The 20,418-nt window shown below is 53.3% G+C and overlaps 2 protein-coding genes across 4 annotated transcripts in view; one reads left to right on the top strand and one right to left on the bottom strand.

The window, feature by feature from the left end:
• The window catches only part of SEC22C (SEC22 homolog C, vesicle trafficking protein), a 30,596-nt gene extending 24,154 nt beyond the window's left edge, over positions 1–6,442 (top strand). For both annotated transcript variants that reach the window (XM_028107000.2, XM_028107001.2), the window contains exon 7: positions 1,496–6,442. In XM_028107000.2, the coding sequence (XP_027962801.1) occupies positions 1,496–1,696 (201 nt within the window). In that variant the 3' untranslated portion in view covers positions 1,697–6,442. The remainder of the gene's footprint in view (positions 1–1,495) is intronic.
• Positions 6,443–17,322: 10,880 nt separating this feature from the next.
• The window catches only part of VIPR1 (vasoactive intestinal peptide receptor 1), a 31,174-nt gene continuing 28,078 nt past the window's right edge, over positions 17,323–20,418 (bottom strand). For both annotated transcript variants that reach the window (XM_028106972.1, XM_088026535.1), the window contains 3 exons: positions 18,553–18,682; positions 18,263–18,304; positions 17,323–17,568 (listed from right to left, as the gene is read on the bottom strand). In XM_028106972.1, the coding sequence (XP_027962773.1) occupies positions 17,377–17,568; positions 18,263–18,304; positions 18,553–18,682 (364 nt within the window). In that variant the 3' untranslated portion in view covers positions 17,323–17,376. The remainder of the gene's footprint in view (positions 17,569–18,262; positions 18,305–18,552; positions 18,683–20,418) is intronic.

Genomic DNA, 20,418 nt, shown 5'->3' on the forward strand with positions numbered 1-20,418 from the left:
TGCTTTTTTTTTTTCCTTAAACCGGGACTAGGTTAAAAAAATTTTTTTAAAGATTTTATTTATTTATTTGAGAGAGGGAGAGAGAGAGAGAGAACATGAGCAGGGGGGAGGGGCAGAAGGAGAAGCAGACTCCTCGCTGAGCAGGGAGCCCCACACGGGGCTTGATCCCAGGATCCTGAGATGATGACCTGAGCCGAAGGCAGACGCCCAACCAACTGAGCCACCCAGGTGCCCCCCCCCCAAATTGTTTTTAATAGTAATGCCATCTGACTCAAATCTGTCCTTAGGAGGTGAGATAACATTACAACATTAGTAGCGGGCTTTGATTATTTAGTTATTTTCAAGTAAACTTCATACTTAAGGGGTGGAGTAAAATGGAGCTTTTGAATCTCCTAGAGGCAGAGTTAATTCTACTAGAAAAACCTGACTGTAATTTTCTTTCCTCATCCTCCACAAAGGCTAGGACTTTAGTACTTTCTCTACATTCTTAAGCTTTTTTATTTTTTTTTCCCCTTTCAGCTAAAATTTCTGTTCTCAGGACACTTCCTCTCTCTTTCACATCTCTCCTAGAATGGTCTGTTTTTTAAGAATGACATAATTGTGTCAAAAGAAATTTTCAACCCAGGACTGAAAAGGCACTCATTTTTGAGAAATCAAGTCTCCGGAACCTTGGGTGTTGCCATTTGAGGTGCCCAAAGCCTGCATTTCAGGGCTGTGGGGTTCTTACCCCTCGGCCTTTGTTCCCTCAACTGCATTCATGTACTTGGATAGCTCTTTCAATGGGGACCTCTCTCCCACCCACTGGAGCTTGAGCCTTTGTTGAATTGCTCTGGGTTTTGGGAACGTGCTTCTTGGTTTTTTTCAACATTGAACGAAAAAGCTGCTTTTTACCTTTTGCAGAACAGGAATGGCCTCTTTTCTGTGTGATAGCCCTATACAAAATACCGGTCGCTCTCCCGGCTGTGAGACTTTCCCTGTGTCAGAGATGTTTTTGAAGACATGATAAGGGGCATGGCTGGGGAACAGTGGTCCCTGATGTAGTCGTAACTCAGGAAAAACGAATGATAAAAGCATGGCTCTTTTCTCTGGCTTTCGTGCCTGTCACATGACTCCCCTGAAGGAAGAATCCAGTTGGAGGCCAGTCAGCCTTGTTGGGGTGTCTTGGCCTGGCTCCCTTCCCTTTACCTGCATCTCTTCTTTCTCCACAGCCCCCAGCTGGGGCATTTCTGTCTGTACTTTTTTTAAACGTGTTAAAGAGTGTCGTGTCCTCATTCATCCTGTGACATCTATTTCACTTTTCTTCTCTCTTCTGAGTCTCCACTTTCACCTGGTGATTACCAGCAGCTTACCAGCTTACCCAGTGCGTCCAGGCTCCATTGTAATGAATTCGGTTTAATAAGCTAATGTGCGTGCAGGTGCGAGACGTGAATCTTACGTCCGACCCATGGCCATTTCCTCATCTCTGACTGGACTGCCTCTTACGGTGTCATTTCAGTGTTATTTGTACCTGTTCTACAGTCCAGCCAGGACTATGAAGGTGGTGTTCCTGCTGCTCTTTATCTGCCTGGGCAACATGTACCTGCACGGGCTGCGGAACGTCTGGCAAATCCTCTTCCACATAGCGGTGGCTTTTCTGTCCTCGTATCAGATCCTGACCAGGCAGCTTCAGGAGAAGCAGTCTGACTGCGGAGTTTGAAGGCGACACTGTATGACGAACGGATCCTTTGGCTTTCTCAGGAGGGTCATCTCTGTTTCCCTTCTGGCTTCTCGACTTCACCTCAAGTTTCCACCCTTGAAGTTCCCTTCGACCAAACCAGGCCGAGCCCGAGAAAGTGGGGGATTTTTAACAGGTGCAGTGGAAGGCAGGAGGTGGCTTGAGACCCAGGCCCGGTTTTGTGCTGAGCGTTACGGCCAAATCTCCAGGTCTGCACCTCTCCTTAGGTGAGGATCTGGGGGCTCACTCCCAGGGAGCATTATTGGAAGATCAGAACGGAATTGTTTTGGTCTTTAAATTGAATGACGCAATAAACCACGAGATTCAATAACACTAGTTTTAGTAGCTGGCAGTTGTCTCTGAGGAACCTTACTTTAAAACCCGTATCAGCTTTTCAGTCTAAATGTGACTTGGTTAGTTTTTTGTAGAGGGTCAATACAGGGTGAATTAAAGATTTTAAAATATGGCTCAGAAATATAAGCTAGATAAATTTTGTTTACATTTTTTGATAACTTAGGTCCAATATGATACCTTTAGAGTATTTAAATGTATTTTGGATATAAATTGTGAACTTATCTTCATTAAGGGAAAGGACAAACTTGAGCTGAGAAAATGGTTAAGAAATCTGAATTTATTTAATTTATATATAACATTTTATGGTGGTGGGGCTGCGTGGGTACAGAAATGTTTTTTATTTATTTGCAGGGTATATCTGAGTATTTTAAAAATTGAGTGACCAGTGCTACTGGATCCTAGCTTATGAGCATGAGCATGAGCTTATAAACCTGAGAATTTCAGGATTCTTTGCAGTGGGCCACAGACCGGAGTAGGTGAATCACATAGTGGCACTTTACAGATGCAGGTGGTATTGAAAAAAAAAAAACTATTGTCATCAGCCATGTACATGGCAGCCGAGTGCCTGTCATTTTAATGATGATCAATGCCTGACCCTGTGTGCCTGTTCCCAGAAGCACTCCCAAATTAATTACTCCTTGACACCTTTCCCAGTCATCATAATTAGATCGAGGGCCTCATTTTTTTTTTTTTTGAAGGCCTCATTCTTTATGAACAGGAGTTAAGTAGGTGTTAACTTTTTTAAAGCTTCATAAAGATATAATTAACCCTGTGCTCTGCAAAGTTACTTTTCTTGTCTCATTGTCAAAATAGTTGATTGGTCACAGCTTTCCGAAATGGGGCTCTAAATAAGATCGCTTAGATCTCCAGAAATTTCAGCCTGGGTTGTCCAGTACCATTCAGGAGGCCATTTTGGGAGCTTGCCCTTTGGATTCTTCTTGGTAGAAGTCTGGAATCTGAATAGCCCAACTGCAATTGCATGGGATTTGGGGTTGAATTATGTGGTCTTGATAAATGAAAAAATCCCACTTTGTTTTTAAAAGTTGAAAACCATTGCAAGAGTTATTAAGTATGTGGGGAAAGCAAGAACATTATTTTAGGGAATTCCGTTGTACTTGGTTGTGTACTGTTAGTGCATTGCTATTGAGCTACCTTGATGTCACTTTAAGAAAATCAAGTTCATGTGACTGACAACTGTTGGGAAAATGTTGCTGCAGTCATTTTATTTTCTTATAATATAGTTTTCTATTTTTAATCAAACAATATCTGGTTGTGAAAGGTATATTGGCACCATCCTCAGATATCAAGTTCACAGTTGTCTCTCCTTGGATTCTGTATCTTCATAGTCTTCTGCGTACCCAGCAGGTGAATCTAAAGGCTTTCTGGGACATAATTTTGAAGAGATGATAAAATAGAATGGGAAGCCAAGGAGGGGAGACAAATCCTTGTACATTAGAAGCACCAAAAAAAAAAAAAAAACTTTAAAAGTTGATAAGAACAGCTTACAAGTGAATTGTGGGTTTTTTTTCCTTTTTCTTTTTTCAAGCCCTTGTGTTATTGGTGTTGCCATGTAGCCCTGTACCCCAGATGCTCTTGCTCTTGGGGTCTGAGCCTGTGATCCACATCCAGCAGACCCTGAAGAGGAGTCCCTCCTGGTGAATGCTTCCTACACCAGCAGGGAGGTTATCTACACTTGGTTGAATGTGGTTGTCATCAGTTAGCATCTACATGGGGTTTGAGGTTGATTTTTGCAAACAAAAGGGAAAAGATGCACAAACAGTACAAAACAATGACCACATAAACATTGTTTAACTAGAATCCAGCTGAAAGAAGCCTCAGCTCACTGGAGGAAGAGACAAGCAAGAGGAAAGAAGTTCTGGGAATATTGTCCAACGGAAATCCCAGGCTGAGGGTTGACCTGGTTCAGGCCTGGAATTTTGTGCCCTCCCCACCCCCCACCCCCCGCCGTGTCATCCTTGATGCCAGGAAGCTGGCCCCCCATCGCAGGAGTTATCCTCACTACCCCACAGACTCATTGCTGTTCTAGCACTTTGTTTTCCCAGGGGTTAAATGCTACCTGCCCAACTGACCTCGCAGGGGTAGATCTGGGAATAGATGAAATCATGTTGGAAACAAACCTTCAAAGTGCCTTCTGGGATCAGATGCTGCAAGATCTTAATATCAGAGTATGTTATTCCCATCTACTGTATCGGGCTGGGAATGTGGCTCAGGGCTTTTCACCAGGGTTTCCCAACCAAGGGACCAAGGCCCAAAGGGTTTTCCCTTCCCCAAGTATGCTGGTCAAAGAAACGCGCAGACTCTGGTTTTCATTTCCCTAGGCTAGCCTTACCGCGATGAGGATCGTTCCTCAGTTTCTTTTTCCTGGGTGGAGACAATTGGGGGCATATCTGGGGTGGCACTTCCTCTCAGTATGGGAGGCCCCACCACCGGCAGCAGAAGGAATGTGACCAGAGGCATCTGGTTTTGCTTCTCAGGCTTGCACTCTTACTACCTGTGAACTCTGTTGCAGGCATCGTGGGCAAGGCCCACCATTTTAAAGTTCCTTAAGGGGTGGGCCAAAGGGTGTCAAGAAGAGTGCTGAAATTCAGACATTCCGTCTCATTTCCATCACCTCACCTGGAGCGACCTGTTCCTTTCCTAGGTGCCCCCATTCTCCAGGACTCCTCTGCCTCTTTCCATGTCTGTCCCACACATTCCAGCCCTGGACACAGGCTGGACCTGGAATCTCTTGGAGGGATGAGAAAGCCATCTTTGATTGTAGTTGCTGGGGTGGGTACAGGAGCTTCAGAGAGGGGGCAGACTGCAGTGAGGCCCAGCTCTCTTCCTCTTTGCTCCTGGGAGCTTCAGCACACACTTAGGAGTCCACCCTCAGAGGGGAGTAGCACTTCGGTGCTCAGAGTCAAAGGTGACACCCAGCGGGGCCAGCTGTTGGGGGCGTGGAAAGCAGGAGACAGATGGGGAGCAGAGCCGGGGGCACATTGGGGCCGCATGCGGCACCATTCAGGGCTGCTATTTGCTGTTCCTTGAAGGAGTAAGCCACTCCTTGTAACACGCGGGATGGGTGGCCTTAGGAGTCTGCTGCCGTGCGTGCCCAGAGCAGCACAGGTGAGGACCAGTAGGCATGGGAGTGTTTGTGGGGACAGATGTGCGCCCCTGCTCTGGTGTGGCTCGCATTCCAGATGTTCCTGCACAGAATCCTGCCCAGGTACGGGGAAGCTCCACTGTGCACTGTGTTAATAATGTGGAGGAAGAGAGAGGAGATGTGCCCGTGAGAGATGGGGGAGGCCTGGGGATCAGCTTGACTCTTCCACTCAGCCCTGCACCACCGGGGGCAAGTCATGCCCACGGGCCTCAGTGTCCTTAACTGGGCAGTTGCCCTGGCGTGCTCTCATGAGGCTAAAAGCCTAGTGGAGGAAAGTACTGGGTGAATCCTTTGGTCGCCGGCAGGAGGAGAAAGACTTTCACCCGATACAAGGAGGTCCATGCTTCAGGCAGCACGGTGTGGCCGTGTCTTCCAGGTTTTACAAAACCGGCATTTTATCAAGACTGCAATGTAAACGGACTCATTCTTTCACTCTAGAAAGGAAGTGGCCTCTCTTTCTCCTCCTTGAACCTGCCTCCTGCCCTCTAGTCCCAGAGCTCTTGGTACCATTGGCATTGGGCCCTCCAGGGTCCAGGAAGGCCGGTTCTGCGGGTTGGAGCAAACCTCAGGGTCCGTCCCCGACCCAAATGAGGAGAGCTCTGATTCTCCCATCTGGGAGCAGTGACGTCAGACTTCTGTTTCTGGGGAAACGTCTTGGCAGGGAACCTGTGGAAAAGGGCTTGTCGGTGAGATCTGGGAATGGCCGGATATGGAAACATCTGCCCATGTGTACTGATGGCAGAGCCACCGCCCACAAGCGCCTTTTATTTAGGGTAAAATGATCAAATCCATCGTTCTAACCTGTGCTTCTTTAGCCCTCATGTGATCCCAGGGTTACTTCAGAAGTATTATTTCACGAATTATTCATATGACTTGACCCCCCAGAATTCTGTTTTATTTAATAGACTTTTCTACTAAGAGCATAAAAGGTTGCAGCTGATTGAGCCAGGGCAAAACGATTGACTTCACATATTTGTTTTGAATGCTTGCTGTCCATGTCGTACAAGCTTCTTACTGTTTTCATGTAAAAACAAAGATCTATTTTGAATAAACGATGGGTATGTTTTAACAGACTCTCACACAGTAGTAAAGCCTAAACTCGTGTTAACGTATGTAAAGAATATTGTATAGCCATTTATATACCATGTATATATAAATCAAATAAGGTTGCTTCAGAAGTGAGAGGAGAATAAATCTAAGGTGCTTATTAACTTGCGTGTAGTCATGTAAAAAATTCTAAGCGACAGGTCTGTTTTCCCAGAGGGTGTGATGTGGGCCTGGCGTAATGGAGGGGGGATGTTGAGGGAGGTGGACTTCAGGTCCTCCTGTCCAGTGTCTGGACAGGTGCACGGCCTCAGTCCCTAGCACTAATGCCTAGACTCTGGAATGCAATCATCGGTCCAGGAGAGACCTTGGCAAAGCCAACATAGCAGCCCTCGGGGTCGGGGGGTGGGCAGGGAGGCCTGCCTTCTCCGTAGGCTCTGCTCCTGCTTCTCTGTGCCTGTGAGCAGGCCCTTACCCTGCGCTAGATTCTGAGCGCCTGCTTAGTTTTCATCTCCGAGGACAGCCCCGCCACCAAGTGGCCAGCAGGAGGCGCAGCGGCCTGCCGGTCGTCAGGCTCCGGGCCCAGGGGACTGCCCCCTTTTGCAGAGGTCCTTCCTGAGGCGCCTGACAGAATTCCCGGAAAGGAAGCAAGTGCACCAGCTCTCCTGCCCATATCCCAAGCACACTGGGGGAATGCATGCTCCCAGCTTCTCTCCACAATCTGTCCTGAGTGACAAACTCTGGGGGTGGGGGTGGGGGGTTGGGGAGGGCAAAAGCTTCCAAAATAAACACGAAGTTATTTGGCTTCTGGGATCTGTGAGTTGGCAGAGCCTTGGGACACCACCCGGTTCAACCCCCTTGTTGCTCAGGTGGGGAAGTTGAGGCCTGTCCGAGGGAGCCAGTGACAGTGCAGCCGAGAGCTGCGTCCCCTGGGCTGGGAATAAGGTGCTCTACGTACGGCAACACCGCAGAGAGGAAAAGGGGATGTTGGCCCATGAAAGATGCCCTTGCTGCGCCAGAAGGGCCGCGTGCCAGTGCAGGCTGATGAATTGCCTTCCTTTCTCTTGAGCTCCACCCGCTAATGGGGCCCGGGAGCAGAAGTGCCGCGTGACAACTGCCAAACAGCCTCGAGCAGTGCCAGTGAGGAGTGAGGCTCAGAGAGGAAGGGGTCCCCCTGGGTGCCCCTGGCAGGGAGGCGCTGCCTGGTTCTGCAGTCTGCTCTCCGATGTTGCTGGGTCGGATGTGCAAGGCAAACGCTAGGAAGTTCACGGAAGAACAGGAAGGAAAGTACCTTTGTGACCTAGGATGGAAAGGTGCTCTTAAAGAAAAATGTTACAGGTACAACCCTGGAGGCAAAATGATTAATTTCATTGCATGCAAATAAGGATGTCACGGGCAAAGTTAAACGAATGGGAGGAGATCTTTAGAATGTCTGAAACCAATAGGGATCACTATACAAGCAATTCCTGTAGGTCAGCAAGAAAGACAGCAAGCTCAGGAGAAAAACGAACAATTTAAAGAAGAGAAAAACCCCAAAAGCTAAGAAGCATAGGAAGATGTTTAAAATCATTAGAACTACGGAGAATCACATATTTAAACAACAGTAAAGTATCACCTCATGCCTATTAGTTTGGCAAAACTTAGAAAGCTGGATGGCATCAAGTGTTGGAGGGTGTGGGGGCATAGAGGACTTCCTGCACAGGCCATCTGAAGGGCAGTGCCCCTGTCATGGGCTGAACTGTGCAGTCCCCACATGCATATGCTGAAGTCCTGACCCCCACCCCAGGACCTCAGAACGTCTGTATTTGGAGGTAGGGAGAAGGCAGCCGTCTGCAAGCCAAGGAAAGAAGCATCAGGAGAAACCAATCCTGCTGATACCTTGATCTCAGATTTCCAGCCTCCAAACCATGAGAAAATAAATTTCTGTTGTTTAGGGGCGCCTGGGTGGTGCAGTCGGTTAAGCATCAGACTCTTGGTTTTGACTCAGGTCATGATCTCAAGTTCGTGAGATCGAACCCTGGGTGGGACTGCATGCTCAGCATGGAGTCTGCTTGAGATTTTCTTTCTCCCTCTGCCCCGCCGGCTTGTGCTCTCTCTTTCTGTCTCTCTCTCTCTCAAAATAAATAAATCTTTAAAAAAAATTTCTGTTGTTAAACCACCCAGTTTGTGGTACTTGGTTATGGCGGCTCTAGCAAATGAATCTGGCTACCTACCCAAATTTCATGTGCACACTGGATCCTTCGCTCCTGGTTCTATGTCCCTGGGAAATTCTTTGACAGATCCTTGAGGGAATAGGTATGAAGTTAAATTTTACAGAAGAATTATTTGTGTTGGTAGAAAGCAGTCTGTGTCTACCATGGACAGATAAAGCGTGCGGGCTCACCATGGAGCACCACACTGCAGGCAGAAGCACCAGATTTAGATGTAATGCAGCAGCATGGATGGATCTCTAGAATGTAGAACCGAGTTGAAAAATAACATGTATATGATTAGAAATATATGCACACAAAATGATAAAATACTTTGTAAGAACATATTTTAAAAGATACGTGTTAAATACATTAGAGTGGTTGCCTACGGGGGGCCAGGACCATGTGAGTTAGGGATAATAAGGAATTTAAGGAAAAGAGAGAATGCTTGCTAGAGTCAGGGGTCCGGTCTGAGAGCCCTGGGTGAACCCCGGGAGCCTGCATTGCACCTGGCGATCTTGCCCTCGGTGCGCCCAGCCCTCACTGGACTGAGGCCCAGAAGGCCCGCCTCTGCGGGGGCTCTAGCCTCAAATGCTGCCAGAGTGTTTGAGCCTCCAGGCTTTTCCAGTGGGCAAGGTGGGGGAACTGAAGCCGAGGCCAGGGGCTGTAATGGTCAGGGAGGGCTTCTGGAACCCGTGGGGGAGGGGAAGGGCAGAAAGCAGAGAGGAGGGGACTCAAGAGGGGAAAGTAGATGGGTGAGCCAGCTCTGGCCACCGGGGACTCCCTCCACGCAGATTCTCGCTGTCTGACCAGTAGTTTCCTGGCGGAGACTCTTTCCCACATGAGGCACTCAGCTGAAGGACTCTCACAGGGGATTCTCAGGGAAAAAGGAACACAGCTGCAGGAGGGACGGAGGTGCCCCCAAGGCAAGGCCTTCCTCCCACCCCAGAAACGGTCTGTTCCCTGGCATGAGCCTGGGGAAGTGAACCCGGAGGGGACTGAGTCTGGGCGGGTGAAGCTAACCAGGACCACCACTGCCCTGCGGGGTTATTCTAGGCACATTTTCTGAGGCCCCAGGGGTGAGAGCAGGGGCCAGCAGGAAGGAACACTGGGCTAACCGTAGGATGAACTTTCTCACAGGGCTGGTGAGCAGGGCTCAGGGAGGTAGCGAGCACTCCACTGCGAAGGTGTGCAAACCGAGATGCGATGAGTCGGCTGGGACCTTGGAACACGCTGTCCCCATCTCGGAGACCTTGTCTCGTCCTGGGTGCTGGTGTCCGCAGGGACATCTGCCTGTCTCCCATCGTGCCTCCTGTTGCGTCCATCCCATGAGGCGAGCCGGACGCCGGTCGCAGGAAACGGTCTGTGCCAGCTTCCATTTGAAAGAGTAAATATTAGTCTTTTCAAGAGCAGCCTGTTCTGTGTCACTGGGCACCACTGAGGACACTGAACTGGGATTTGCAAGGGTCGGGGGGGGGGCGCGTGCTCTTGGTCCCCACGCCCAGACGGAGTCTGTGGGCCTAACTGGTCACTGTTGCAATGGAGGGCAACAAGAAACAAGCCTCCCCGTGTCCAGGCGGGCATCCCCTCCTGGTCACTGAGGAAGCAGTGAGCCCCCAAGCCCCCAAGATGTGCTCTCCTCACATACCGCTCAGGCTGCTGCTGCAGAGGCAGGGGGCTGCATGTTTTGACCTGGACCTTAAGGCCTTGGGCCCTGGCTCTGGTGTATATGGTTTAAAATCCTCTGATTTTGTGGCATTATCGGGAAGGGGGAATGACTTGCTTCTACTTAACTGTCACCCCTTGGGGAGACCTCCTCTGACCACCCCAACTAACAGAGCACCCCCTCACTCTAGCCCCTCATCTTGCCTTCTTCCTTCCGTAATTTTCCTCATGTATTTTTTGTGAGCATCAATAGTTTATTTTTTATTTTTTGATCACTGGAGTATCATTGACCTACCACGTTAGTTGCAGGGGTACAACAACATAGTAATTCCACAATTCTGTACATTACTCGGTGCTCACCGCACTGTCACCATCTGTCACCGTACGTTATTATGATATTATTGTACACAATCCTTGTGCTGTACTGTTCATCCTCGAGTAATTTTCCTCATTTATGATCTGGCTCCTCCGTTAGGGGGGTCAGCTCTGTGAGGGCAGGGCCTCGGTCACACTGTGCACACCGTCAGCGCTCGGTAGCTATTTGCTAAATGAATATTATGACATCCATACCTTGAAGATATTAAACCGATATAATTCTCATCTCCTCACCTTCTGGAGCCACTCCATCATTATGACCCGGGGGACGGGCAGGGGTGGGGGATGAATGCCATCTCAGGGAGCGGGAAGGGAGGATGGGGGTGGGGGAGGAAGGAAAACCCACCTTCAGCTGGCGAGGAAGGAAACCCTCAGACATGTCCCGTTCTCATCCTCTGGGATGAAATCTTGAGGTCGGGGGGGGGGGCCTACACTATGAAAGTAGAGGGGGCATGTGTCCCACACAGCCCGGTGCCCCTTAGGTAGCCCTACTGGGTAAAAACGGTAGAGTTGTGGATTTGATCGCAAGAAGGTCGGAGTGAGCATCACCCAGCCTCCCACAGCTCCCAGAGGCCTGGAAGGGATCCAGAAGCTCCTGCGTGCTCTCTGGGGCATGAGGAAGATGGCTGAGTTAGAGCCGGTGGGCCTGGCGTGATGGCGCCCTCACAGCCAGTGGTGAGGTGAGGGGGGCTCGCACCCCGGGCTGGATAGCGGCTTGGCTGAGGGGCCCCAGTGAGCCCAGGTGGGGCTGGATCTGCCAGGGCAGGCCCCGGGGCCCCAGCCAAGAGGGCAGGCTGTGAGTGCTCGGCCACGATGAGGATCCTAGTACACAGGGTAGCCACCAGGACCTTTGTGCAAGGCTCCTTGTCTCTGCCAGCAGGAGGCCACCCGTACTGGACTTGCTGCCTCGTACCCTATTGACCTACTTTTTCCAGCTCCTGTAGGAATAACCTGTTCCCTACCTCAGCTATCAACACTTTCTGCCCAGAGTTCCTCGGAAGCCATGGTGGGGACCCACCGGAGAACTCACGCACGGAAGTATCAGGGTGCTGACGTGGGTGGACCTTGAGCCCTCGATGGATGGTGGGAGCCTGCAGGTAATGCTGTCCTGACCCTCGAGAGGGCGCGTCTGAGGGGCACCCCACCTGCTCCTCATAGACGATCAGAGCAGTGACCAGCACAATAACCCACCTTCCCTTTGGCTTTCCCCATCTCCCTGTTTCCCACTTCTCTGTCCCCCATTCCTATTTCCTGGCCACAGACTTCTGTCCCAGGCTCTCCTTCTGGGCACTCAGGCTACAAGGCCACCTGGGCCTCTGTGCTAGCAAGCATCCATTGGCACCTGGCATCCCTCTCTGCCCCTTCCTTAGTCCCATGTGTTGCAGGGGCTGGAAGACTGAAGCCTCCCTTTCCCAGCCCCCCTTGCTGCTGGGGATCTGGACACAGCCTAGGTTCTGCCAGAGGGACGCACCGCAGGAGGGGATTGGGAGGCAGAAGGGAGGCCAAGGCCATTCTCCTTGCAGCGTGGTGGCTGCTGGGTAGGATCTGACAGACATGAGTTTTTGCAGCAGCCAGACACGGTGTTCCTTCTGCTTTCTTGTCATCAGCTTCATGGACGTGCAACTAGGAGGTTGGCAATGGTTTCCTGCAAGGTGGCAGCTAGGGTGACGTGACCTACCACAGGGCAGAAGTGTGCCCTAACTGCCACTCCAACAAACCTTTCTACATGTAATTCGCTACATTAAATATCTTTCTGCACAAGATACCCAGAGTGTTTTCTGTCTTCCCTGCACTTAACCTTGACTGATTGGGCTTCCTCACCTCTACCGTATGCTGTGCCACCAGGCTCAGGTGGAGGGAAGCTGAAAGGCCACATATTTACCCAAAGAGACATCCAGAAAGAGACTGAGAGTCAGCAGCCTTCCCCGCCCCTCCTTCCTTATTAGATCAACTTTCCTTCTGAAGTTGTAGCCAGGGCTTAGGTATGTGAGCTGGTCCTGGCCCAGGACCCTGAGGAAAGTGTGCAGAAGATGGGTTCTGGGATAGCTTCCCTTTCTGATAAAAGGAGTCACACAGGAGACATTCTCTCTGCCACTGGATGGGGTTCTGTGAGAACATGATGCTTGAGGTACTGACAGCCATCTTGTAATCATGAGGGCATACGTCTATGGATGAAAGTCAAAATACAGAGGAAGCCAGAGGAGACAGACAGAAACTACTAGGTTGAGCTACTGCATTAACCCCAGAGCTGCCTACTTTTAGTAGGCGTTGCCCAGGCAGGACCCTTGCCCTCTGAGCCACGTAGAGGCTGGTTCAGAATGGTTCAGTTTTTTCCATGCTGCCATGCTGGGACCCAGGGATGCTGCGACCTCTGGGAGCTGGGCTGGGACCAGGGTGAGGCAAGTGAGGCATTTGCCTTAGATGCAAAATTTAAGGAGGTGGCAAAAAAAAAAAAAAAAAAAAAATTCAGTAAGCGGGATAAATAAAATTTTAATGCAATATTAAAAGAAAAAAAGCATGCAAAAAAGACACAATGAACAAGATGCCGAGATTTTTATAAAGAGACTGAAGAATTGGTGTCTCCTGCTAGGCCTGCTGTTGTGTTTCCACACAGGGTACTCTGGATGAACATTCTCACCTATGACAATCCATATGACGAAGCAGGGTTCTGGGATTTTGAGACTTGGGTTCAAGGACGGGCTCTGCCAATGACTTACTGGCGATTCCAAGCAAGTCCCTTCCCTTCTCTGGACTCTGGTTACCCCAGCTGTCCTGCGTGGAGGCTAGGGCATCGCCAGGATGGCCTCCTGACCTGTCCTCCTCATCTCCATGGCCTGCTGAGGTTACTGTCCCTCTCCCTGGGAGGCTGTGTCTCCCGGGCCATTGACTCCTGGCTATTAATATCTCCACCATCCCTGGCCTGATCAGGGTGTTTAATGACTGTCAGCTGTGGCTCCGGCCCCCTCCCTTGGGAGAGATAAGAGCACTTCCTATTCCCACGTGGGGGAAGCTGGGGGGAGGCCGGGTCATAGCTCAGGACACAGGCCCTGGGCGAGTGGTGGGAATGCAGGGCCTGACGCTGATCCCGCACCCCACTGGGCCCAGCGCTGCTAGGTGGGGGTGCCTGCAGATACAGACTCCCTGGCCCTCTCCCCTGTGGGAGCTGTCCTGGTCTCCCCACCCCTGCCTGCGCCTTGTCACTTTAGATCCTGAGCTCAGTAACCTTAGGGCTCTCCCCAGACATCCCACAGACATTACATAAAGCATGTGCCAAACCGGGTCATCATCTCCCCAAGCACCCTCCTCCTCCTCCCTCACCTTGATGGTGGATGGGCACCTTTTTCCTCGACTTACCCTTGGGGCCCTTCTCGGGCAACCAGAGCAGTCTGCCCCAAGTCCACACTCATCCCCTTGGCCTCATTTAAGAAGCCTTCACTGGGTTCCTGCTGCTAAGGGCCAACCGCAGGCACCTGCTCACTTGGATTTGGGTGTCCCTGGCGTCCATCATGCCCCCTTGGGACCTAGAGATCCCTACTTAGTCCTCAGAGACACCCCGACGTCTCTTCACCTGGGAAGCTGCTCCCTATCCATTCAGCTGGCGCACTGTCCCACCCTCCTTGTTCAGCCTGTGTCCTAGAGTGGCAGGCACTGTCCACATGGTGGCCTCTGCCATCGAATTGATGCTGGTCTTCTGCACCGGGATGGTGGGGGACTCCTTGCTCCTCTTTCCAGGAGGCACCCACCTGAGTTAACTGGGCTTTGCCCTCAGGGAACTGGGGTCAGGGCTCAGTCCAGGGTCAGGGCCTAATCTGCGCCCGAGAGGCCCAGCTCTGCAGTTGGGACCGGGACGGGGATCACTGTGTGCCACAAAATTCAGGGGCCTGGGTCTGAGGGCAAGGCCCTGGGTCTCCCTAATCCTAGGCTGCCCCTGGGCTCACCAGTCCTGGGGCCTCACTCCCTCTTCCCTCTTGTAGTTCACTCTGAAATGGAGCTGAGGAGAGAGGCTTGCCCTCTGTGTCACCTGGCCTTCTGGGGAGGGGCCTGAACCCTGGTGTTTGGGGCCCAAAGGCCAACCTTGGTGAAGTCCTTAAGGTACCCACCAGGTGGCAACAGAGATGAGCTGGACTGGCCTGAGGAGTGACCTAGGAGGCAGGAGAGAGACTGGGCAGCTGGAGGGAAGAGAGAGCACAGGAGAAATTCTGTTCCAGGGTCACCCCCACTCCATAGGCAGCTTGGGATGTCTGCCCATGGTCTCTGCTGGCTTGAGACACTGTTTCAGCTTCTCTCCGTTCCTGAATGCCCAACACTGGGCTTTTCACCTACTGCCACCTCTCAGGGCAGGACCCCACTGATAGTCCTCCCTTTTGCTGCCCGTGTCTTGGGTCTCTCCACGTTTGCTTCACTTGCCACCCTCCTGGCTGATACATCTGGCCTCCCCAGGGCTCTCTCCTTACCCTGAAGCCATGACTCACTCACTAATGGTCGATTTCAGGCACTGTGGTGGATGGGCTGGGTCCAGCTTGGTTTGGTGGCCCCTCCTGGCCTTCCCATAGCCCAGGCAGCCTGTGGGGTCCCTGACTCGGCAGGCGAGGTGCTGCCCTTTCCTCTGCAAATGCCCTGCTTCTAGGATCTGTTAACTCTTCCCATTTGTTTCCCCTCCTCCCCTCCCTGCTCCTTCCACCAGACTGAGCTCGTCCCTCAGTTCCAGAGAACTGTTCCTCGTTCTCTCACAGACTCTGTCCTCTGTGCATCCCTTGTTCCCAGTCTGCTTGGAGGTCTCCCTCACATTGCTGTCCTCCCCAAGCCCAGAGGACAGAGCTGGTGGGAGAGGGCTCTGAGCAGCCCCTTCCTCCTTAGCCGCTCATGCCTTAGCCAGGAGCTTAAGTCTAGCCAGCCACCAGGTGGAAAAACCGAGGCCCAGAGAGAGACGGGGAACTGCTCAAGATCTATGAGAAAGTCTGAATCAGAACTGGGACTAAAAGATTAGGGCTGGGTCTTCTGGACGTTACTGGTGGACAACGTCTCTGGAACCAGCCTGTAGCAAGACAACCTCCTTGCAAGTCTGCAGGAAGTGGAAGCCAAGGGGTCAGGTCAGGCAGTGGCTTTGGAGATCTCTCGCTAACTGACATCGCCCTCCTGCCTCTGCATCTAAACTTTTCCATTAGTCGTACTGGCTCTGTCATTCATTCTGGTGGCATTTATTCTGTCCTCTATCTATCTCCTCTCAGCCGAACTCTGGGCAATGTCAACCCGGTCAGCTCGTACCCCACGCACCCCTCCCCGTCTGCAGGCATCACTGTGGCCTGGAAAATGTTAAAACCAACCATTTGGGGGACCACAGGCAGCTCTGTCAGCTGTTTTGCAGTGGTCCAAGAATAGAATTGTCTCCTCTCGGCTGGATTTAGAGGGTCAGGGGACACAATGAGGGCCTTAGGACACCAGGTCCTCTCATCCGAGGGTCGTCATCAGAGAGTGAGGACCTTCATCACTCTCAGAAGGCAGAGGATACCGCTCAGCGAAACATGAGTCGAAGGCCTTTAGAAGTGCGTGCTCCTCTCCTGGAAGTGCCGGAGGGGTGGTGGCGGGGGCCCCGGTGACCTCCCCTCCTCTGAATGCGGGGGAAACGGCCGTCCGTTGGAAGCCACGTGGGAACACCATCCACCAGAGAAACCAAGCCAATTCAACCCACCATTTATTGTTGTGCAAGCCTGTTTGCAGAACTGAGGGGGTCTTCTAGCTGGGGCGTGGGCAGGAAGCCACGTGGCCACAGGGTGCGGGGCCCACACAGGATGCGACCACCAGAGGCTCAGGTCCGGATGCCGCACGGGCCAGAGGCGTCCTCAGCCACACTCCAGGCCGCTCGCGTGGGAACGGGGTTGCCGGGACGGCGGTCGTAGTATTAGCGAGGATTCAGCTCGTTACAGTATATAAAATGCAGCAGTTAAGAGCCTGTGCTTTCACCTTCCGGTCAGTCAGATCCCAGATCAAACGCCAGCTGTGTGGCAGGCGAGGCACCGCGCTCCGCAAGGCTGCTTCCTCATCTGTGAGGCACGGACCGGCCTCCCCACCTGAGTACGCGAGGATTACGGGGCTCAGGAGCGCGCGTCTCCCAGGCGCCACACAGCTGGCCAGCCAAGGGAAGCTTCCACAGCCCCGTAGGGCCGTCCCGACTGCTCCGGCCATCCTGGGGCCACGCCACTTGAGCGGGGACTATGGGGACGCCTGTGCACCCCACGCACGGGACCGCACCTGCGTGAGGCAGAGAACGCCTCCACCGAGAGGAGTAGGCAGCTCGGAGGACGGCGCTGGGGGAAGGCACGGCATCTTGCAAGAGATGCCGGAATGGCAATGCTTAACCCAACGGAACTTGACGGCAGCGGCGGAACTTCAGGCCCTGTCGCGGTGGCGGCGGCGGGTGGCCTTTCGGCGCACCCCCGGTTCCCACGTACACCGTGAGGGGACGCGCGGCGGCCTTCCGGGGTTGGCTCCAGACGGCGCGGCGCGCCGAGGCCCGCGAGCGCGTGCGCACTTCTGGCCCTTGATTGGCGGAGGGGGCGCCTGCGGGGAGGAGTCTGACCACTGAGCTCCACCCCACATCTGCCCGGGGTCCGAGCGCCCAGCGCCCAGGGCACCCGCCTGCAGAGAAAAGGCTCCCCGCCTCTGCGCGCCGTCCTCTCCTCGGGAAAACGCCAGGGCCGAGTTCTCTAGGGGCTTCTGGACCGTGACCTGGGGTGGGGGGTGGGGGGTCGGAACAGCCTCCGACCCCAGGGCTGGGGCTGGCCTCGCCCGGGCAGGCCTCCGTCCCCGGTGCCGCCCCGGGGGTGGGTGGTGCGGCCGGGAGGGGCCGCCCTGGGCCCCTGGGCGTCCGGCGGTCAGACCAGGGAAACTTCGGCCTGGAAGCTGGAGGAACGGCGCGCGCCAGGGCTGACGCGGGTCAGCATGGACACCTGCGTGCTGCACGTGGCCCCGCTGCTGCCTCCCGAGGGGTGCTGGTATTTGAGGTTCCAGCCCAAGATGCCTTTCAGGTGCCAGCGCCGCCACTTCCGCCGCAGCTCCGCCTGTACCTGGAGGGAGGGGAGAGGGAGGTTGGTCAGGTCCGCCCCCAGGAAGCCTCCTCCACCGCCGATTGGGCTGCCCCGGATTTAGGGTGCTGAGCCAGCCAGTTATAGCCTCTTGGGGAGTCTACACTGAGAGACCCGAATGCTACCTTGGCCAGTGCCCAGTTGGGACCACATAGGAATGGGGGTCAAATCGAGGCCTTGGAGTGGGAGGAGGTAGGAGGCGGAGAGGATCAGAGAGTGCAGTCCAGGGAGGGAGAGGGGTGCTGCCTGGGGGGCGGCTGTATTCCCGTTCTTCCGATCCCTGCCCTCCAGCTCACTTGGGCTCATCTGAGTGGATGGATTTCTGTGCTTTGCAACCAGGGCTCCACAATAACTCAGCCTCCGATGGCTGCCCACCCCCACTCGCTGCACACAGCTGCTTAACAAACTGATGTGCACATGAATCCCAGGTGTGTGCGCGTGTGTCTTAAAATGCACATGCGAAGTCAGCAGGTCTGGGGAGCGGAGTGGGGGCAGAAATCAGCCCTTTTAACAAGGTCCTAGGTGTGCGCCCCCACCTGTTTTCTGGTCTGAGAACCACACTCGGAGTAGCAAGATTTAACCCATCCTTGCTCTGCACATATCTCATCAGTGTTTCCAGACCCTGGGCCAACCAGAGTGCTATTGCCTGGCCCCCCAAAGTCTGGGAGGGGCTTACCTCACCATTGAGGAAGCAGTAGAGGATGGCCACCACAAAACCCTGGGGAAGAAGGGGGCAGGAGAGGTGAGGTAAACAGACTCCGGGAGCCCCCAGCCCTGTACCACCCCTGGCCCTGGCCCCTGTGTTCCCCTGGTTAATCGAAGATCTAAGCATACAGCAGGTGCTTAATCAGTACTTATTACAGTGGGGGAAAAAAAAAAAGGAAGCCACTGGCAAGGGGCCAAGGCCCCAGGTTGAATACCCTTAAAGCCCAGAGAAGAACGCAGCTTTTGGTTGATGGTTCATACCTGGAAAGACCCCACGACGAGCTCAAACACCATTTTCACTTCAGCTTTGAAGTTGTAGGGAAAGAAGACGAACATGAAGTAGTGCACTCCAAACAGGGGAATCAGCAGAAGGGTGGACTTGGCCAGCCTCCTGGGGACAGGAGAGGGGCAGACAGTGGGTACAGGAGGTAGGGACAACCGGGATGTGTGAGGATGGGCTGCTGGCTCCTGGAAATATTATGTGCACCTCTGTTCCTCCTCCAGATCTGCAGTGCCTATGCCCTCATGCCCCTCAGCTCTCCTAGCCTGGAGGGAAGCATGAGGGAGAAACTCTGTTCTCACCCTTCTAGAGGAGAGACTATAAAGGAGGCCAGTACTGAACCCTGAGGATGAGACATAGTCTTTCAAGCTCCGTGGCAGCAAAGGGAGAGATGTTCTCAGCCCTTGGGAGACCTGGTTCCCCCTCTCCTGGTCTCAGTTTCCCTAATCTTTACAGTGGGGTAAATGTCTGCTCGACATGATCAAATTACAGACACGGGGCCCACTGTAAATTCAGAAGTGCTTTGGGCGCTATAAAATGCAGTGCATCCAGGAGAAACCAATTCTCTACTGGGGATGAGGACATTTGGGAAGGAAGTCTCTGTAATTGGGGTGCTGGCCACACATGCCCAAGGCCACCTGGGAGGATGCTGGGCGTTCAAGTTTGTGCCCGGTTTAGTACAGCTCTCTGTCTCTGGCTTCTCTGCCGTCCACTCCTCCAGGAGCTGCCACCTTTTCTGGAATTGCTGCCCTCTCTCCCAGCCTCCCCATACCAATACACACACTCCCAGCATTCTCGGAAGGGCCAGCGCCTCCTTCACCAGCCTTGTGTGCTGGGCAGGGCTGATATTCATTCTGAATGACTCCTCCCTCTCCGATGGAGCAGGGCTCATCCTGGTTGAGGCCTCGAACCACCTGAGCTCAGAGCTGGTCCAGGCAGCTCAGTGAGCTCATGGTTCCCTGGCCGGGAGAGGTCTGGGGGGCAGGGGTCTCTGCCTTTATCTCTTCTGCCTTGGCAGTCAGTCTGGGGAACCCTGGTCCTGGGTCTGAGGTCCCACAGCCGACTGGGGGTAGAGAAGCTGGCCTTGCCCCTCCTGCTCCTTCCTGGACCCGGTTCCCAGCCATGCCAAGATCCTGAGCACTGCCCATCCCTCTTGGGCCACAAACCTATCCCACGTGCCCAAGGCTGACAGATGGAGGCTTTCTTTAAATTGAAGGCTTATGGGGAGGTGGAGAGTGGGAGCTGACAGCCCCTCGGCGGGGAGCTCCATCTCCCATTCCCCCCCACCCCTTCTGCCTGCCGACAGCTGTTCAGTTTCTGTCTCACCCACGGGGACCTGGTGGTGACCAGGTCTCTTTGCTTCCGATTTGAGCCCTTTGGAGCAGTTGTACGTTGGGGGAAAACAGGGCCCCACAGGCAAAGCAGAGGATAGGGATGCACAGGCCTGATGTGCTGCCCCCTGGCAGAGGACAGACCCCTGCGGGGCCTTCCATTCTCAGACTGGAAGGGAAGCTCCTCCTACGCACCCAGCGGGGGAGAATGCCGTCACACCGGGAACGTGAGCCTTAGTCTCATCAGAGAGAATCACAGGATTCCAGAATAGAATCCTAAATCCAGCAGCTCGTGACATTCTAGCCAAGAATCTTAGAACCACAGCACAAGACTCCCCAGAGAGAAGCCAGGCCAGGAACAGTCCAGAATCCCAGGACTGGAAGGCCCTTATGGGGCTCCGCAGGGTTGTCCGGTCTCTGTAGCACTGATAAGCCATCTCCTATTCCCATCTGTAGGCAGGCAGACCCCTACTCACCTCCCCACAGCCACCATGTCCATGTTTCTTCAGTTCTGTC

Source organism: Eumetopias jubatus, unplaced genomic scaffold (assembly GCF_037043125.1).
Source record: "Eumetopias jubatus isolate StellerSeaLion01/CBP00866 unplaced genomic scaffold, mEumJub1_p1.0 scaffold_1, whole genome shotgun sequence".
Taxonomy (NCBI): Eukaryota; Metazoa; Chordata; class Mammalia; order Carnivora; family Otariidae; genus Eumetopias; species Eumetopias jubatus.